The following is an 18,134-nucleotide window of genomic DNA, read 5'->3' as shown; positions in this document are numbered from 1 at the left end:
TTTTCCTTTTCTTCATTTGCTACTTCCTGTAAGTACGTATATAATTGTATGCACTAAAGCGTGTTAATCGGCCATCCATGGCAGTTCTATATAATTCTTGAGACAAAGAACTGCCATTGAAACTGCTACTAGTCTAAGCTGACCTAAATATAATAGTCACTGAATACCATTCTTCATCTGAGGTTTTACTGTAGTTGAAAAATGCTACATGTTACTCCTATATAATTTAGTATTACTGACTTTTTTTCAATAATATTATAACATTGATTTTGTCATCTTTCCTTATAAAAAAATGCCCCCATTCTGCATTATGTATTTCAAAATGTTTACACATTTAATTACTCCCTAAAGGCTGAGGTAGTCGTTTTTTCTATGAGGGCTCTTGGATTTTTTTGAGAAGTTCAAGAAAGTATAACATGTTCTCCAAATATAGAAATATCCTTTACGGAGCAAATTTAGACACTTCTTTAAAATTCAGACTGATAGACTGTTTTTTTGCCTACTTGGCTTGCCCAGGTGAGAATTGGTTAAATATATCACTTGCTGAATCAGAATAAAAATGAATCCAAAATCCTCATGTGAATTGTGGGGCTTTCTTTTATCATGAATCTAAGGTAAACTCATACACCTTTTAAGGTTGCCACCAGATGAGCTGCGGATCATAGGATGGGAAGACGTTTATTCTTAAAAGAAAATGTTAGTTGATTTCTAGTTGCTTTTCCATGGTTCGTGCATACTGAACGTGTGTCTTCAGGTAGTACAAATTGTTTAGTAGGTAATGGAATGTAACAAAATGTAGCACAACTACATACACTCAATCCTTACTAGATCATCACTGATATCATCATTCCAGAATTGGATTTTTATTTTAGGTGCAGTAGTTGTTGTTGAGAGAAGCACTAATATTTCAGTCAAACATTAACATAAACCTTTGGTAGAAAAATTACAGGTTTTCAAAGTAAGCAGCAGAAGGCAAGTGACATAACTATAACCTAAACATTTTCAGAAATGTTTCAATTTCTCCAGTAGCAAAATGTAAGCTAGGGCAATTTTATTATCATGTATATTGGTGTATCCCATTATTTGCTTACCGTTAATAACACAAGCACAATACAGCAATTCAGTATTAAACACTAGCAATTACCAAATACAAATTTCAAGCAAGAAATAGTCACCAATACATACTAAAATCAGTGAATCCTCTGCAAGACTTAAAATGCAAAAGCTGGAAAATCCAATATTGATGGTACTGGGTTAAGGTCACACATCTGTTCCGTCATTAACTGAAGAATAGATAAGTGAATACTTTTCTAAATCAGTTTAAAAGGAAAATCAAGGATTCCAGCTTTCATTTTGCCCCTATGTAGACCATTTCAGATGATTTGTGACTAAAACATAATGTCATTTCTTATTGTAAGTGTTGCTGCCAAAATACGTTAAGGCCAGAGCACATTGTATTGATATGGTCTACGGAGCCATTATCTAGTTAACAGAAATGACAAGGTTCCTCTACAATGTTTTTATTTTATTTTCCTCAGCAGCCCAATGAACAGACTTAGGGGGTCATTCCGACCCCGGCGGGCGGCAGAAGCCGCCCGCCTGGCGGGAACCGCCAGAAGACCGTACCGCGGTCAAAAGACCGCGGCGGTCATTCTGACATTCCCGCTGGGCCGGCGGGCGACCGCCAGAAGGCCGCCCGCTGGCCCAGCGGGAAAGCCCCTTCAACAATGAAGCCGGCTCCGAATGGAGCCGGCGGAGTTGAAGGGGTGCAACGGGTGCAGTGGCACCCGTCGCGATTTTCAGTGTCTGCAAAGCAGACACTGAAAATCTTTATGGGGCCCTGTTAGGGGGCCCTTGCACTGCCCATGCCAGTGGCATGGGCAGTGCAGGGGCCCCCAGGGGCCCCACGACACCCATTCCCGCCATCCTGTTCCTGGCGGTAAGAACCGCCAGGAACAGGATGGTGGGAAGGGGGTCGGAATCCCCATGGCGGCGCTGCAGCGCCGCCATGGAGGATTCCTATGGCCAGGGGAAAACCGGCGGGAAACCGCCGGTTTCCCTTTTCTGACCGCGGCTTTACCGCTGCGGTCAGAATTGGCCAGGAAGCACCGCCAGCCTGTTGGCGGTGCTTCCGCGGTCGTTGGCCCTGGCGGTCGATGACCGCCAGGGGCAGAATGACCTCCTTAATGGATACATATGTTGCTGTGCATGTTGTGAATCAGAAAATATATAACTTGTTAAATGGCAACATCTAAAATTCATACATATATGAAGTAATCTTGATCCTGCTGAACAAGGATATTTCTTCAGCAAAGTTCTTTTCTTGAGCTCTCAACTGAAGTGTTACACTAAGTTGTTGCATGTAGTACAGGACTATATATATATATATATATACACAAACCAACCATGCAGGACAGGCAAGAGAGGCTGTGGCAATATAAAAGTGCATTGAAGGAAGAGGAAGTGGCAGTACAGCCATACATGCCAACAGACCCGGTTTGACAGGAGAGTCCTGTTATTTTTAAGCCTAAAAGGGCCTTATTCTATCTGGCTCCTGCCTACAACCCCCTCTTTTTCATTGTAAGTCAATGGGGAAATCAATTCTCCTGGTTTGTTTTTCAAAATCACCTTTTACCAAGTTCAAAATGTTGGCTAGTATGGAACATTGGATTGCAGAGGCCAGGAGGAATGGGGTAGGGGGATGGACTTGGATAACAGAGGGCAGGAGGGAGATGGGCAGGGGTACCAGATTGACCTTACAGGGCAGGTGTCAGGGGTTGCAGCAGCACAATACACAACATAGGGCAAGCGGAATTGCAGTGCAGCACAACGGACCATAGAAAGCATTAAGAAGGGCCAGGGCCATGCACATGGAAAACAGAGAGCAGAGGGAAAAGAGGCAAGGGCAGCAAGCTGACCATACTGGACAGACAAGAGGGGCAGTTGCAGCATGACAGGCCATGAAGAGCAGTAGGCAGGGGCACAAGAATGAACCAAACATGGCAGGTGGGAGGGGATAGGGGCTTGCATATAGAAAATATAGGGCAGGGGCCTAAGGGGAAGGGCTGGAGCAGCTAGATGACCACGGAGAGCAGGTGGAGTGGCCATTGAAAGCATAGCACAACATGGAGGGCAGCAGTGAGACTATCATGGAATACACATAGAAAACTGAGGGAAGATGGGTGGGAGACAGGGGCAGCAAGCTGACCACACAGGACAGGTGGGGTGGGCTGTAGAAAAGAAAGCAATGCATGGCAAGCAGGAGGGTTAGTGGCAGCACAACGGCCATGGTGGGCAAGAGGGAGGGGGCAGGGACATGTACAAAGGACCATGGAGGACAGAAGAGATGGGTTGGGGCTGGACACAGGTAGGAGGAGCAGCTGCAGCACAGAGCATGGAGAGCAGAAGGTAGTGACAGCAAAAGGGACATTGGAGAACAGGAGGGAGGGAATAGGGGCATGGAACTCAGACAGGCAGTGGAGGTGGCAGTGACAGGTAGCAGTCATCTGACTATGCTAATCAGGTGGCCTGGGCAGTGGCATCTGAAACGACCACTCAGAGTAGAGAGGAGGGGCAGTTGCAGGTCCATGGAACATGGTGAGCAAGAAGGAGGGAGCAGGAGGAAGCACACTGACATCGGAGGGCAGGGGGAAGGAAATCGGGGCAGCAAGATAAACATTGTAAGCAGGAGGGCAATGATGGGGCATAGAATTGGGCAACGGAGAGCAGGAGGAATGGGCAGGGACATCAAACTAAATTGAGGTCAGTGGCAGCACATCAAACCATGCACAGCAGAAGAGAGCAGACTGGTGCCTGGACTCGGACAACAGAGGGTAGGAGAAGATGGATGGGGCAGCAAGCTAACTGTTCAGGGCAGGCGGGAAGGGCAGTGGCAGAACAACGGCCACACAGGGCTGTAATGAGGAAGCAGGGGCATGGACCTGAACAATGGATGACAAGGAGAAAGGGTAGGACCAGCAAGCTTGGGTGGGGACAGCACAATCCCAGGCCCTAAGTCCAACCCCCTCTCCCCCATCCACCATGCACTGCGATGGGCATTTAACTCAAGAGTTTTTTAAAAACCTAGAAATTCACTGAAAAAGAACAAAAAAACAAAAGTTACTTGGACGTTATAGTTAGGAAATAGATTTTTTTTTAAAAACCTTAGAAACCCACTAAAAAAAACTAAGGTTACAGGGACGTTCAAAATTATCAACCCCATTTAAGAAATGTTTCAGTTTCTCCAGAAGTGTAAGTAACCCCATGTGCTCAACCAAACTATTTATATTGAGTCTTGTGATTGCCAGAAGACCCGGAGGCAACAAAAAGGCATGTAATTATTGCAAATTAATTCTAAAATAAACGTTTTTATATTATTATTTTAATGTGCACATAATATGCATGAAAAGGTACAAAAAGAAGATGTTCAAGGGATTGGAAAAAAGTATAGTTTTCTACACATGGAAAAATAATCAAAGGCTTCAATATGTAATATTGATGATGTACTTATGTTAGCAGTGATTAAGAACTACCTTTCATTTGGAAATTCAGAAAACAATGCATTTAGAAATGTAAACCTTGCGTCTATTCCGTTTAAGGATAAATCATGGTTTACATCTTCTTATAGGATAAAGGTTTGAATATGTCCATTTGTATAATGTTCCATAGATAACAGGTTCTATCTCCCTTTTTAGGGTCGAGCTTGTGCATGCGTATCGCTTGCAAGACGCTATAGTAGTTAGAAAAGGGCTTGGAGCCCTGGCCATGTCACGTCAGTGTCTTTCATTGTTTCGTGGGCTTACCTTTCAAAATCTGCTTGCTTTCATTAGTGGAAGGCATGCACACGTCATGCCTATTCCGGTGGTTAGCCCTCCTCGAGCGCAGCGACCAAGTACTGAAAACATACAATGCTTGCTGTTTTCCGTCGGTTTGTGGACTACTTTTCTCTTTTTTCGCAGCGTGATCTTGCTTGTTTAGCAGCGCGATCGTGCTCGTTTTTTTTCCATTTAATGAGGCAAGAAAAGTCCGGTTGGGAGTTTACAACTGCTAATAGCTCTAACTCGGAGAAATGCGAGACCCGTTCCATTGCAAATGCTTGTTTAATTTTCTAGCTCACATAAAAGCGTGCAAATGAGCAACACTCACAAAACAAGAGTTCTTCACCATCGCCTAAAAACTTCATAATGTGGTCCAGTGCATAACAAATATTACAATAGGCTGTAAACCTGGAACTATATCATAGAAAACGCAAACCTGTACTTAACTGGGCAGATCTGTCAAGAGAAAGCATTTTCTGGTCAGTGGAGAACTGGTCCTGGTGGGTGGAGTGATTAGGTGTACTCAAACACCAGAAGCACACAAAGAATTTTGCAAATAACATTTGCGATTCCACTATTCACATGCACAGTTCTTGTTCTTATTAAAAAACATGCTGTCATTAAAATTGCCCAGTCTCTCTCTAAGTATGATGCAAGTTACCTCGATTTCTTGAAGTTAATAAACAATAATTTGAAAGAACGTGCAAGAAAAATATTTTATAATGAAAAAACACGTATTTGTTTCATTTCTAAATAGCCGTCGTACAAATTAGACCGACGGAAACCGAAGCACATGTCCAGGGGAACAGTTACAGCACAATGGACCGTAATGTTGATATTTTTGTAATTGTGTGCCATGTTATCCCCATCAGATTGATCATGCAACGGTGCCTAATCCAGGTGTTTAATATCACTCCAGCATTAAATATGTCATGAGAATGGAATTCGAGCATTCATTACATAATTCATCAATCAATTGTTCCACGTAATGATGCAAAAAGACATGGTGTAATGGAACAAAATACTAAACATCAATACCTTTTCATTAGAAACAATGAGCAACATTCTGTGCTGCTTAAAAGTCGAGGGGTTCCATACCAATCTTTATGTGGCAGCATCAGTATGCCACTGCATTGGTTATGCACTTTTTTGTGCAAGCATAACAACAAACTTATTGTTAGTTTTTGTATAGCTAGGAAATGGTTTTCATTTGCTCCAGATGTCACTATACGGAATATGAATCAATTTCCTTCTTGGAACATGTTATACAAAACTTTGATAAAATTAAAAAAATACATATATGTTGAACCAGATCATAAGAAAGATAAATCTTTATGAACACCTTATTCCATTTCTGACTCTTTAATAAAGAAATAAAGAAAATACATGACAAAAGGCATGGCAAACTAACTACAACCAACCTTAAGGAACAGTTCGGCATTAGCAGAGTTACATATTACTAAACATTAATAATAAACTCTAATACTTACCGGTTGCCATGTTCCCCTTTTGCCATGGATCAAGTCCCTTAGCCTTCAGCTTCATAATTCCTGAGGATCCGGCTTTGAAATTTAACATAACTGATCCTCAAAGTTTGGCACACTGGGGTCTGCTCTGATACACACTGAGCAGTGGTGGCGTACGATGCGAATATAAATGGACTGTGTCATGGAAGGTTGAGATGAGACACAAAGCAGATGCATTGTTTCATTTCAAAGCAGGAGTACTCTGGAGAGGTTGCTGACAGCATCACAGGCTGCGCTAGGAAGATATGCTAAAAACAGCAACTTGATTAGGAGACACACTAAGCAAGCAGCCGAATATGGAATGAGCATCTACACATAAAACCCAAATTTCTTAGATTGGGCTGACGCTTTAATGTCACACCCACAAAGGTTTTACTAAAGCAGAATGAAAGGTATGAGCCGATTTTAAACCACTGAATCGTAGCTTAATTGTAGTGTTTAGAAAGCATAAGCATGGGCAGATCGGACCGGGAGTAGATCCAACGCGCTTTTATTTCTTGAACATAGTAAGTTGCATAATTCGATCCTGATTTTCAGTGTACATTTTTAACCTTTACAGTCAAAATAATGCAATCGATTTGCCAACTGATTCATTAATTTTCCGTTTGCACAGCAGTAGTTCTAAGTCATCCTCTACCTTTGGTATAAGTGGTTAGTGCTCTTGTACACTGTAATACAATCTCCTTTTGTAGCTCACAATGCAAAGTGCATAAAACAGATGGCATGATACCTTAAGAGTCTATTGAATCTTCTTTTACAGTAAGGACAGATCTTGATACTGTGCATGGACTCGCACAAAAAACACAACCACACAGCTCCCACACATTCACCACACAGGAACTCCTCAGAATTCTAGGTCCATCTTAGGCTAAAGCCTGCCAGGCTCTGCCCTTGATACCCAGCCAATAGAAGCAAGGAGACTTTCCACTATAGATTGCACACATTTCTTCAGCATCTATACCAAGAATTGGGTGAGGGGCTCTTGCCCATGTTATCTTATATGGCAATTAGCTGGTACCACATATAGGACAAGGTGGGAGGGCAGGGGTTTTCAAAATGGAAGAGAGATCAAATCTAGGCACATGGATGGACTGAGCCGGCCAGGCAGAATTACAACTAAGTTGGTCTACATTTATAGTTTGGCCTTGGGTGGCCCTCCTCCAAACTATGGGGACGTGATAGATTCTTGCGGAGCTCTGGTAACATGCAGTCTTCCTTTGGGCTGCACGGGCACTAAACAGCAGCAGGGTCAGTAGAGCTTGTCAGGGTATCAAAAGTGAAGCGATTTAATTTTTGTTCTGTGTGCTTATGCACCTCTTGTGAGATGCTCGGGTTGCAGCAAGACCTTGGGTCGAATGGTACCCCATGCTCACATGAGCCAATCCATGTGGGAGGTGCCTGCTGTGCGGTCTGGTGCCCGCTTTTTTAGACATGGGCATGGGAAGTGGGTGAAGCATACTGCAATGACCCTGGAACTCTGGGCCTCCCTGGGAGCTCAGTGAAATATACCACATGCAATCTACTGTATCCTGGTGCACTAGTCTTCCCCTGAGGTATTTAGTGGATGGTGGGAGAAAAGTGCTAGGCAATTGGGATGACTTCTTCAAACCTGGGGCAATGCCCTTCCCGGGGATATGAACCATGAGGGTAAGTGGAATGTCACACACACTCCCCCACAAGTGGACTAGGGCGACCTGGGAGAGAGTGGCCCTAATCCATGTTATAATTAAGGAACAGTGAATGCTGTTATGTTTTCTGAGCAAGGCAGCACCGGGTGGAGGTGGGTGGGGAGACATGTCTAATGGGCAGTTTTCTCCACAAGAGCAGAAGTCCTCTGACACAGTTGGGACATTTCCACTGGATTTTTTGGCACACTTCTATTACCAGAAGGGTTGATTTTAGGACTCCTGGCCTCTAAACATTTAAAAGCTGCTTTTCCTGTGCTTTCACTTCAAGGAAGGAGTGCACAGGAATTGTCCTCCTGCCCTTTATCTCCTCACAGTTGCTGGCAATGCTTCCTTGCACCTCCAGCTCCCTCTTACCAGCAGCAGTGGCTGTGCAGGAACCTGCTTCTCTATCGGGGTACTCTTCCTTCGCCAGGGGCCTCAATCAGCAGGGCCCACAGCCCACAAGGCAGATTACCTTCTCTGTCGTTACTTCTAGACCCCTCATGGCCACTTGCAGAGCACCTGTATGTCCATCAACAGAGGGAAGCGTCATCCTTTGTTTATGGTCCTCCCACAAGATCAATTCACAAAAGTCTCCTCTTCTCTAGGGCCCCTCCTCCCTCGATGTCCATCCCTCTAGTGCCCCCAAAAGGGTGTACTACATAAAAAGAAGCATTTAGTTTACAGTGGACGCTTTTAGCAGTTTAGTATCTGTAGCAGAATCTTGGAGGGAAAAAAAGGTGGAGAGTGGGTCATGTCCCAGGTTTTAATCTCCACTACATAAAGTTATTGCAGACATTACTGCTATCCCATGGGTTGCCACTAAAGTGTCACACATTGCTCCATAAAAACCTGCTAGGAACAGTTGTGACACAATATCAATACATTCTTACTAAGAGGAGAGGTTACACCATCACAAAAGGCGAACTTTCAACAAAATGATGGAACATTGTATTGAAGTGGATTTTCATCTCTGCATGATGATATAGGAGTAGGCTTTGAACTGAATGAGACACAAGAGATTTCATGATCTCAACGGTTTCACTCTTTTCAGAACAAATAAGTAAAATATGCAACTACAAAGGGATGCCAAAAGCTGCATGGCTATGTTGGATTAAGAGCTGTCTTAGAAAAAGAAGAAATGCAATTAAGTGCTCACATAGCACACAATGGGCACAGAAACGACATAAAAGATATCACTTTGGTGACAACAGAAACAATAAGATGTCTTTAAAGATGTAAAGATGGGCAATCCGAGCTAGTCTCGACCAGATGTATCTATAAGCATGGATTCAAAGGACATTGTTTTAAATAATTTGTATAGCAGTTTCTTTTTTACCACTATAATCGTTAAGGTTATTCTGAGATTAATTCATGTAAAATTGATGGATGAAAATAAGCCCACCTAGAAAGGTATTTTCACGTACTTGTGAGGCAGGGGTAAATAAGCAAAAGTGATGGTGGCATCTTGAATGCACTAACCGAGCTTAAAAAACACAGACATGTTGATAAACTGAAGGGTGTGTGTCATATTCTGGTACTGTAACACTGAGTAACGTAAACCCAAATTAAATCTAAAACAAAGTAATCAGATAGTCTACATGTCTAGATGAAAGGTTCGAACAGCATTGGAGTTGTATCATGCATAGATCGGATCACACCTGTGAAGAGGTGTTTGTAATACTGAGGAAATGGGGTGTAATCATTTAGTCGAAGCTCAGTATGAATGTTTGTGGATGGTATTGGATGAAAGTTGATAGCAGAATGGCAGGTAATGCATTCTCTGTAGCAAATACTCCCTCTCCTTTCATTACATTATTTTTGGCAATATGTAAAAAAAATCAGAAGATGATAAAATGGCTAGTGAGGAATTGTTTGCTTATGTCCACAGCCACAAATTGATGACCGCTCTCGTGGGGTCACTAGCTGCCACGAGACTGTACGAGGCCGATTGCCCACCTAGTATAAGAGGTTTAAATTAAAGAAGTTGGTTGCTTTGGCCTTGATCTCACGTAGATGCTTAGTATAATTTGTAACTTTAGTTGTTGGAGGTTGTTTTGGAAATCAAGTTTGTATATAGTGCATAATTTAGTGAAATAAATTAGTCATAAATAAGTAGTAAATATTTCCATTTACTTTTTTCAAGGTATTCTTAAAGTTTAAAGATTATTTTTTGAACCACTGCGTGTGATTTATTCTGCGGATTAAGACCATCCTGACTGAGCAAATGTCCTTTGTAAAGAGGGTACACCTTTGCACCTCGGTTTAGGTGAATCACATATATTTCTTTATTTGGGAATTTCATAAAGAGAGGCATTTATCCTTCCGGTTATTTCACAGTGCCCCAAAAAATAATAAGATACTTACCCTCAAATTTAATCTAATGGTCAGTGAATTCAACACCAAAACTGAAGCCTCAATGTAACCTGGCCCGGAACACTCAAATCCACTATCAGATACGAGCTACCGGTATTAATTTTTCATCTCTCATACATCACATATTGTATCTAATCCACCTAAAGTGGCATAATTAGATGCATATTTGTAGCTGAAGCATTTTCACACATTTCACAACTCTGAGTGAAAGGCTAAGTTGCACCTCACAACCATTTACTGCATGCATGAAAAACGTATAAGGTCTCAATCATCAGAGTGAATATCAGCAACAGCCTCAGGGGCCCTGCTCACACTTGGTTCTTTTCAAGAGATTGCCTATGACAGACTTACTGGCTCTAAGGCCCAGCATAATATTCTGAGACAGTGTTAGCAGAACATTAAGGAATCCCTTGCAACTTCAAATGGCGGAAATAGTAAGTAGATGAAGATGTTGGCCAGTAACAAAGAGTTCCTTACATCAAGGATTTTCCCTTCCATCTTGGATTTCAAACGAGAGGTCATAGAGGAACACTGGACAATTGTGCTTCAGGGGACACAATAAATGCACAACATTGCAGAAAATCTAGAACTAGGTTTTCAGATTATGTTAGTGTCATTCACCAATGGTGTTATAATATGATTTTTGAAGCACTTTTTGTGGTCCACTGGCTCTTTAGAAAAAAACACAGACCCCAAAAAAAAGACAAACTACCGACTTGCTGCTACAATACTTTCAGCACATACCAGAGGAACATTTAAAACACTGGGTTCGCTTCCTAACTTGAATCTACGACCTAATGGCTTATTTTCAGAACTGAAGAAAATCAATTTCCTGATTGGAGCATCAGGATAGATGGCCTCGCTATGGTTCAAACTGTTCAAGTCCTTCACATTAAAATTTGGTTCTGTTAACTCTGCCTTTATTCTTACAAATCTTTTAATCCGCACAAACTTTCATATTATTTTGCCCAATCTCAGTATTCATCCACAGCTGCACCAGTTGCATAGAAGAATGTGAACCATAGCAGCAATTTTCTGTCCTGCATCATGAACTCCTTTACTTCTTTGAGCCAGTGGTTGAGTCACCACACCAATCACTTTAGTGCCTGGGTTGTAGCCACTTTAAGTCATCTGGTGAATGGACCAAGAGTTCATGTCAAAAAGTACAACCTTCCTGTCCCTTGTAAAGAGATGTACTCATGGACTGTGCTGTTTCGTGTGGAGGTGATAATTCTGACTAGCCCATCCTATAAAACTGCTGTGTTGCCTGCTGTCATGTTTAAAGTCAGCCCTGCCTTCCAGACTGTCTGCAAAAATTAAAATGTGTGTATATTCGAAATTGGAATTTAATGTACTTCCAAAGTGATAATCTACCTTGTTTGTACATAAAAGTCCTCCCTAAGGTCTCCCCTAGATGCCCCAGGGTTGGGGTGCTATGTAACTATTAGCAGGGACATTATAAATGATGTTTTATATTTCATTTTCCTCATTGTAGATACTTAGCTCCATAGGCTAAAATGGGAATATTTCCCATAAGCATAAGTACTGCTAGGAAGGAGCTAAATGTGTCATGAAAGGACTCAAATGGTGTGTAATGATAAATCCAACAATTTGCCACTGTTGAATCTATCATAACTAATACCAAAATTAAGTTATACAACTTACTTTTCTGTAAGCCAAAGTCCAGCCTGCTAATGGCCTCTCCTGATTGCTCAGCCTTAACAGGATTAGCCAGGCTGCTTTAATGAAGTGATAAGTGGTCAGCACTGAGTAGAGACTAGCTGATGGAGGGAGGTGTGCAGAGGCTGAAGCCAGGCCTGGAATGGGGGTAGGTAAATCAGACTGGGCTTCAAAGGAAGCACAACAGAAAGTAAAACTAGCCAGGCTTGACCTCTCACTGTGTAGCACACAGATAGATAGCAGGCCCAGAAAGGAATTTGCAGATGTATGGGGGAGCATTTATGGAAATGGGCCACACACATAGGTTGGTGTAACCGGGTCTTGCTCCTCTGGAGGCAAATCACCCATCTTGGAATTTTAAAGTGCAGTGCTTTATGGGACAAGAAAATGCGACACTTCGGAGGAAGCTGTCATGTTTTTGAGTAGCACCCGGTAGCTCAATGGTAAAGGGTGCCCCCCTGGTTTTTCCTAAGAGGATTGAATAAAAGTGGCTTATCTGCATTGCATCTCAGACCTGCTGCCTGAAATCAAAATAAGAAGAAATACTGCCTAGCTGGAACCCTAGTCTGCAGCCCCAAGGACTGCACACTGTGGTACTGCTTGTGATGCACACTGGAACAACAGCCATAAGGGCTTTGCCTCATTTAAAAAAGGAATCAGGAGTGGACTTCCTGAAAGTAACAAGTTAACAGAGCTTGGCTGCATTAACTGTCACAAATGTCCCCTGACTGAAGTGCGTCCAGTGGACTTTTAAGGATTTGGCCAAGTGCATTGTGGGAGCTGTAGTCCTAAACTTCTAAGGACCATCTCAGGGCTTCTAAACCCTTGAATATGTGTTTTGGACACTTTGAACCCTCAAGTGGAACTTCAGTACGAAGTTCCAGAAGTTTGGATAAGTTTTGGAGCAACTTCTGGAAAAAAGATCCATATGTGGACCAACTCGTTGTCGTAAGCCAAGCTGACTCCCTTCCACCGTGACCCGGCCAGGATTGTCCTGCTGAAAGATCCAGAGCCACAGACTTCTAGCATTTGATCAGGACCCCGCGGAAAAGCAGCCCGACAATGTTGCATCGAAATTGACTTGGTGAGGAGAACCTCAAGATAGAAAAGCTCCAGAAAATTTTTCTGACTGCGAAGATAAAATTTTGATCATGTTTTCGACCAGGAGTCTATTGCAGTCACCCTCAAACTTTGTGTTTGTGCCAGTCAAGCACGACCAGATGTCCCCGGTTGGCGCTATTGATTTCTATGTGCTTGAAAGCACTTTTTTATTTAAACTTTAAAAATTCATAACTCTGGTTTCCTATATTGGAATTTTGTCATTTTGATGTCATTTTAAAGATAAAAATATTTACTTGTTTTATAAAATGGTGTGGGATTTGTATTGTGTGTTGTGTCTTATCTTTTTACTGTACTGGTGTATCCAAATGCTTTACATACCTGTCTCCTAAGCTATGCCTGTCTGCTCACTGCCACCACGGGTTATGCCAGGGGCTGAGGTTATGAGGGCATTACTGATAGTGGTAGGTGCATACTTACCTCTACTAATAACCAGTCTCCAACATAATTGGTGTTCAGTGGTGTGGATGTGAACTTGTGTTTAAATTACAATATACTGTAAGGTGAGTTAAGATCAGTATAAATCAGATAAAATGACTAAGAACAAAACTTTTGATTTGGGGTTTTGAAATTCTGAATAAAATAGTTTTTTAATCCATTCTTTTGATTTTTCCAAATATGTCCTAATTCTGATTGTGACCTTTGTGTGACTCAAAACTAGGGATACAATGGAGCTTGAGCTGGCTAAACTGAACAAACTCAAAGTGGCTGAGTTTAGGGTTCAGTGTAGGGCCAGGGTGTTACATAATAGCAACAAGATCAGAAAAGCAGAGTTTATTAGGACCCTTAAGGCCTGGCCACAGACAGCTAATGAGAATGAATAGGAGGGAGAAGGTAGCCCCTGCAACAACCTCTACCAGAAGGAGGAAGATGACATCTTGTTCACAACTTCCAGTACTACATTTGTGCTCCCAGCTAGGGGAGTGAGAGAAGGCTTTCCCAGAGGGACACCAAAACTGTCTTTTGAAGAGAGGAAGCTTCAGGCTCAGTTGTAAGCCTTAGCTATAGAGGAGAAGTTAGAGCTGGAAAGGAAGAGGTGGGCAAGGGAAAAAAGAGAAGAAATGATGGCAGCGACAATGAAGAGAGTGAAGAGATACCCAAATGGGGTATGGGTAATTCCAGTCTTCCAAAGGGAATAATTTCTGTGTACACTGAGGGGGATGGTATTGACAAATGGTATACTGCATTTGAGAGGGCCCTTGAGATGAGAGAGGTCCACTTTCAGTATTGGGATTCACTACTTTGGAAACTGATTTCAACAGATGGGGGGATTAGACTCCTGACCCAACAGGGGGATGGAGCAAAATCATACTCCCACATGAAGCAATGCTTAGTCAGAAAATATGGTCTGACCCCAGAACAGTACATGGAGAATCTCAGGGACACCTAGAAGGTGAGCAAACAGTGCTGGGTGGACTTTGTAGACATCTCAGTGAAGGGGCTAGAGGTCTGGATTAAGGGTAACCAAGAGAGTACTTATGAGGGGCTGTATAGTTTAATTCTTAAAGAGCACATCCTGACACATTGTGTACAAGAGGCGTTACCCCAGTATCTAGTGGACTCAATGCTGTCTGGTCCCAGGGAATTAGGGGAGACAGCTGATGAGTGAGTAAGAGCCTGGGTTTCAAATAAACACCAGGAAGGTGACCAAAAGAAAGGAGGACAGGCCCCCTCCCAGGGGAAAGCCCAGGGGGAGGAAGGTCAAAAACAGAAAGAGTCCTCACAAGGCCTACAAAAACCTGCACCACAGGAGGGGGGACCCCCAGACTATGCCATTTTCAAGAGGAAGGGATAGTTTGGGAAGAACTTTGATCCTACAAAGGGCTGCAAAGTTTCATAACCTCATGAAGGCAGGTCAGTGTATTTACTGTTATGAGCCAGGACACAAGAGATGAGATGCTATTTGCACAAAGAAGCCCCTCGCTGGTGGGCAGTCACAGGGATGGCTAGTGTAGTTGTGGGGGTGGAGATTGTCCCAGAGATGGGGAAGGGGTTAACAGAGGCAAATTAGTGTCCTTGGGCGTGGTGGAAATTGCAGTCCTGGCCCCCCTTGCCTCCCAGCATGGAGAGCTACAGGCAGAGGCCTAAAATCAATGGAACTGAGGTTGAGGCTCAGAGAGATACAGGTATATCTTGGTGGTAGTGGACCATCTCACATGGTACTCTGAAGCAATACCCCTCAGAACAGTCACTTCACCTTTGGTGGCTAGGGCCATATTTGGTGTGTTCACCAGAGTGGGCTTCCCAAAGGAGGTTGTTTCAGATAGGGGCACACATTTTATGTCCAGGTATCTGAAGGCAATGTGGGATGAATGTGGTGTTACTTACAAATTCACCACCCCATATCAACCCCAGACTTATGGTCTGGTTTAAAGGTTCACTAAGACCCTTAAGAGTAACATCAGTGGTTTCTCTGACAAACTCAGGAGGAGACAGGATGTTCTCATCACATGTTTACTGTTTGTTGCAGTGAGATCCTCCCTCAAAAGGGCTTGGCTTCAGTCCCTTTGAAATGTTTTTGGGAACCCTGTAAGAGTCCCATTGTGTCTGGTGAAATAGTCTTTCAGAAAAGCCTCTCAAGAAAGCCAAAGACAATTTGCTAGACTATGCACTAGGCCTGAGATCTTGCATGGCACAGTACATGTACAAAGCAAGCAGAAACTTGGAGGCCAGCCAAGAGCTCATTAAACTCTGATATGACCAAACAACTACTACGCCTGAGTACACACCAGGACAATTGGTGTGGTATTGGTGCATGTGGCTCCTGGGGCCTCCCAGGACAAGTGGACTGGGCCCTCTCCAATCCTAGAGATGAAAGGTGACATTACCTACTTGGTCGAATGTAACACCCCCAGGAACCCGCATAGGGTCTTGCATGTCAATAGGCTGAAACCCTAACCAAGACAGGGCAGACATGACCATGCTGATGGTCACAGATGAAGGAGGAGAAGAGGAAACTGAGCCACTGCCAGACCTCCTCTCCCACAGTGTGTAAGATGGTCAGTGGAGGGAGTTGTACTCTCTCCCAAGTTGACAGGCCAACAGCACAGACACTGCGATCAGGTGCTGGGGCAGTTTGCTGGTTCTTTGAATAACTGCTAAGAAATTTTTGTAAAGGAGTTGAAGAATATGGATTTAATATGATATTAATATGAAATGGAACCCCTGATGAGAGTGGTGGGTGCATGATTTTAATATATCTGAAGATGTACACAGCTCTTATTGCACTCCCACGCTGTGTAGCAATCATAGCACTCAAATGATGTGCACATCTCAGAATACACTGGAGTTTTCCACTTTTAGGAGCACTTCAGAGCTATATGGCTCTAACAAAGCTCTGTATTTGTGCAGCTATCTTAACAATCACGATGCTTGCATTATGTGAGTTGTTTCCTGACCCATTAGCATGAAGGGATCTTGTGAGGTTAACAGGCCCTGTGCCCTCTGAAGGTCTTTTTGTACAGTATAAACTCAATCACTCGACTATCTATCAATGTACTCAACAATCAATTTATTCTTCAAACCATTGACTCATGAATTCAACAATTTATCCGTGCATACAACTGTACATACATATTTGTTAACTATTTAAGTGCTTTCGCTTATGAATAAAACTGATTTATTAGCTTTGCAAAGCTTGTTTAAACTATGGTTAAGCTAATATAATAGTTTGCACTTTGACATGAAAATTACGATTACAGATGTTAAAATATAACAAAATATTGTAATCCTTGCTTTTAACAAAAGCTATACATAGACAGTGTAAAGTCCTATTCAGAACTGTACATTAGTCCGGTCTCATGCCGATATGCGGCAAACACTTGGTTATTTAAAAAAAAGTTTACTAAGTTGTCATTTTTTCCCTTACGAACTTGGACTAGTTATTGCAAAAACTATGAGAAATATGTTAACATTACAAAGTTCCATGTAAGTGGGGCTTTCGTATGGCAATTAGGACTTTCATTATTGTTTTGTACGCAAGTGTAATTTGTGTTGAGTTGCGTGTGTCAAAAAGCTATACAATGTATGCACTACAAGTTTGAAGCTCAACGTGGTTTTAAGGTGCTCATGCGAAAAATACAAGATGGGGACGCATTCACATGTTAATATTTGAGGGTCATTGTGTGTCACGGTTTCAGGGTACTTGAGAGAAAAGCTCACGGTTATGCACCCAGGCGCAACATGCTTGCGAGTTACTGGTGCCTACTGACGCTAGGCACAGGAAAAACAGGAAAGTCCCTGAACTATGGTTGAGGCAAAATCTGAGAAATCCACAAGATTAAGCGTGCATATTTTAAACTTTTCACACCACTATATTGAACAGTGGAAACTCATGCATACAAAGAAAACACTTTCCATGTTGTCAGTTGTGTGCTTGCAGTAGAAATGTGGAGGTGCAAAGTCACCACCCAGTATAATGCGAGCACGGTCAAAGTGAAAGGTGTGACCTTGAGTAACCCCATCCTCACAGGTACATCATGGTGATGAAGAAAGGGGGTGCTGTACCCTTAGATTTAAATCTTATCGTTTTTGAATACCGACACGTAGTGACCATATTTTAATATATATATATATATATATATTTTAAATCGATGTGAATGCTTTAATATCATGCAAGTTATTTTCAGAGACAGATTGCACTGACTTATTTATATAGTTCCTATAAAACCATACTTTTAACAAAGTTAGGTGATCTATAATTCGGTTTATAAAACCCCTGAGCCTTACAACCTTTCTTGCATTTTAAAGGCTATAACTCCTTTGTAGGCTGAACTCCAACCTTGCTGCTAACAACAAATTCTTAACAAGAAACACAGCACTTTCTGAGGCTGTTTCCATCAGGGGTTCATGGTGAAGCCGTAACATGAGACTCGGTTTGACAACTGTGTTTTTTACATCCATGTGCACCCCATATGCACTCACAGGGCTTCAGGAGACCATCTATGTCC

The 18,134-nt window shown here is 42.5% G+C and overlaps 1 protein-coding gene across 7 annotated transcripts in view; it reads right to left on the bottom strand.

Annotated features, from left to right (window-relative positions):
* FGF13 (fibroblast growth factor 13) overlaps positions 1 to 18,134 on the bottom strand; it is a 1,071,467-nt gene that overhangs the window by 432,980 nt on the left and 620,353 nt on the right. The window contains exon 1 of one of the 7 annotated variants that reach the window (XM_069212432.1): positions 6,308 to 6,454. The exons of 5 other annotated variants lie outside the window; for them this stretch is intronic. In XM_069212432.1, coding sequence (XP_069068533.1) covers positions 6,308 to 6,395 — 88 coding nt within the window. In that variant the 5' untranslated portion in view covers positions 6,396 to 6,454. Of the gene's footprint in view, positions 1 to 6,307; positions 6,455 to 18,134 lie in introns of those variants that run through there. One more of the 7 variants, XM_069212433.1, reaches the window with a different exon arrangement.

The sequence above is a fragment of the Pleurodeles waltl genome, chromosome 2_1 (genome assembly GCF_031143425.1).
Source record: "Pleurodeles waltl isolate 20211129_DDA chromosome 2_1, aPleWal1.hap1.20221129, whole genome shotgun sequence".
Classification (NCBI taxonomy): Eukaryota; Metazoa; Chordata; class Amphibia; order Caudata; family Salamandridae; genus Pleurodeles; species Pleurodeles waltl.
This window is presented reverse-complemented; position numbering and strand designations above follow the sequence as displayed.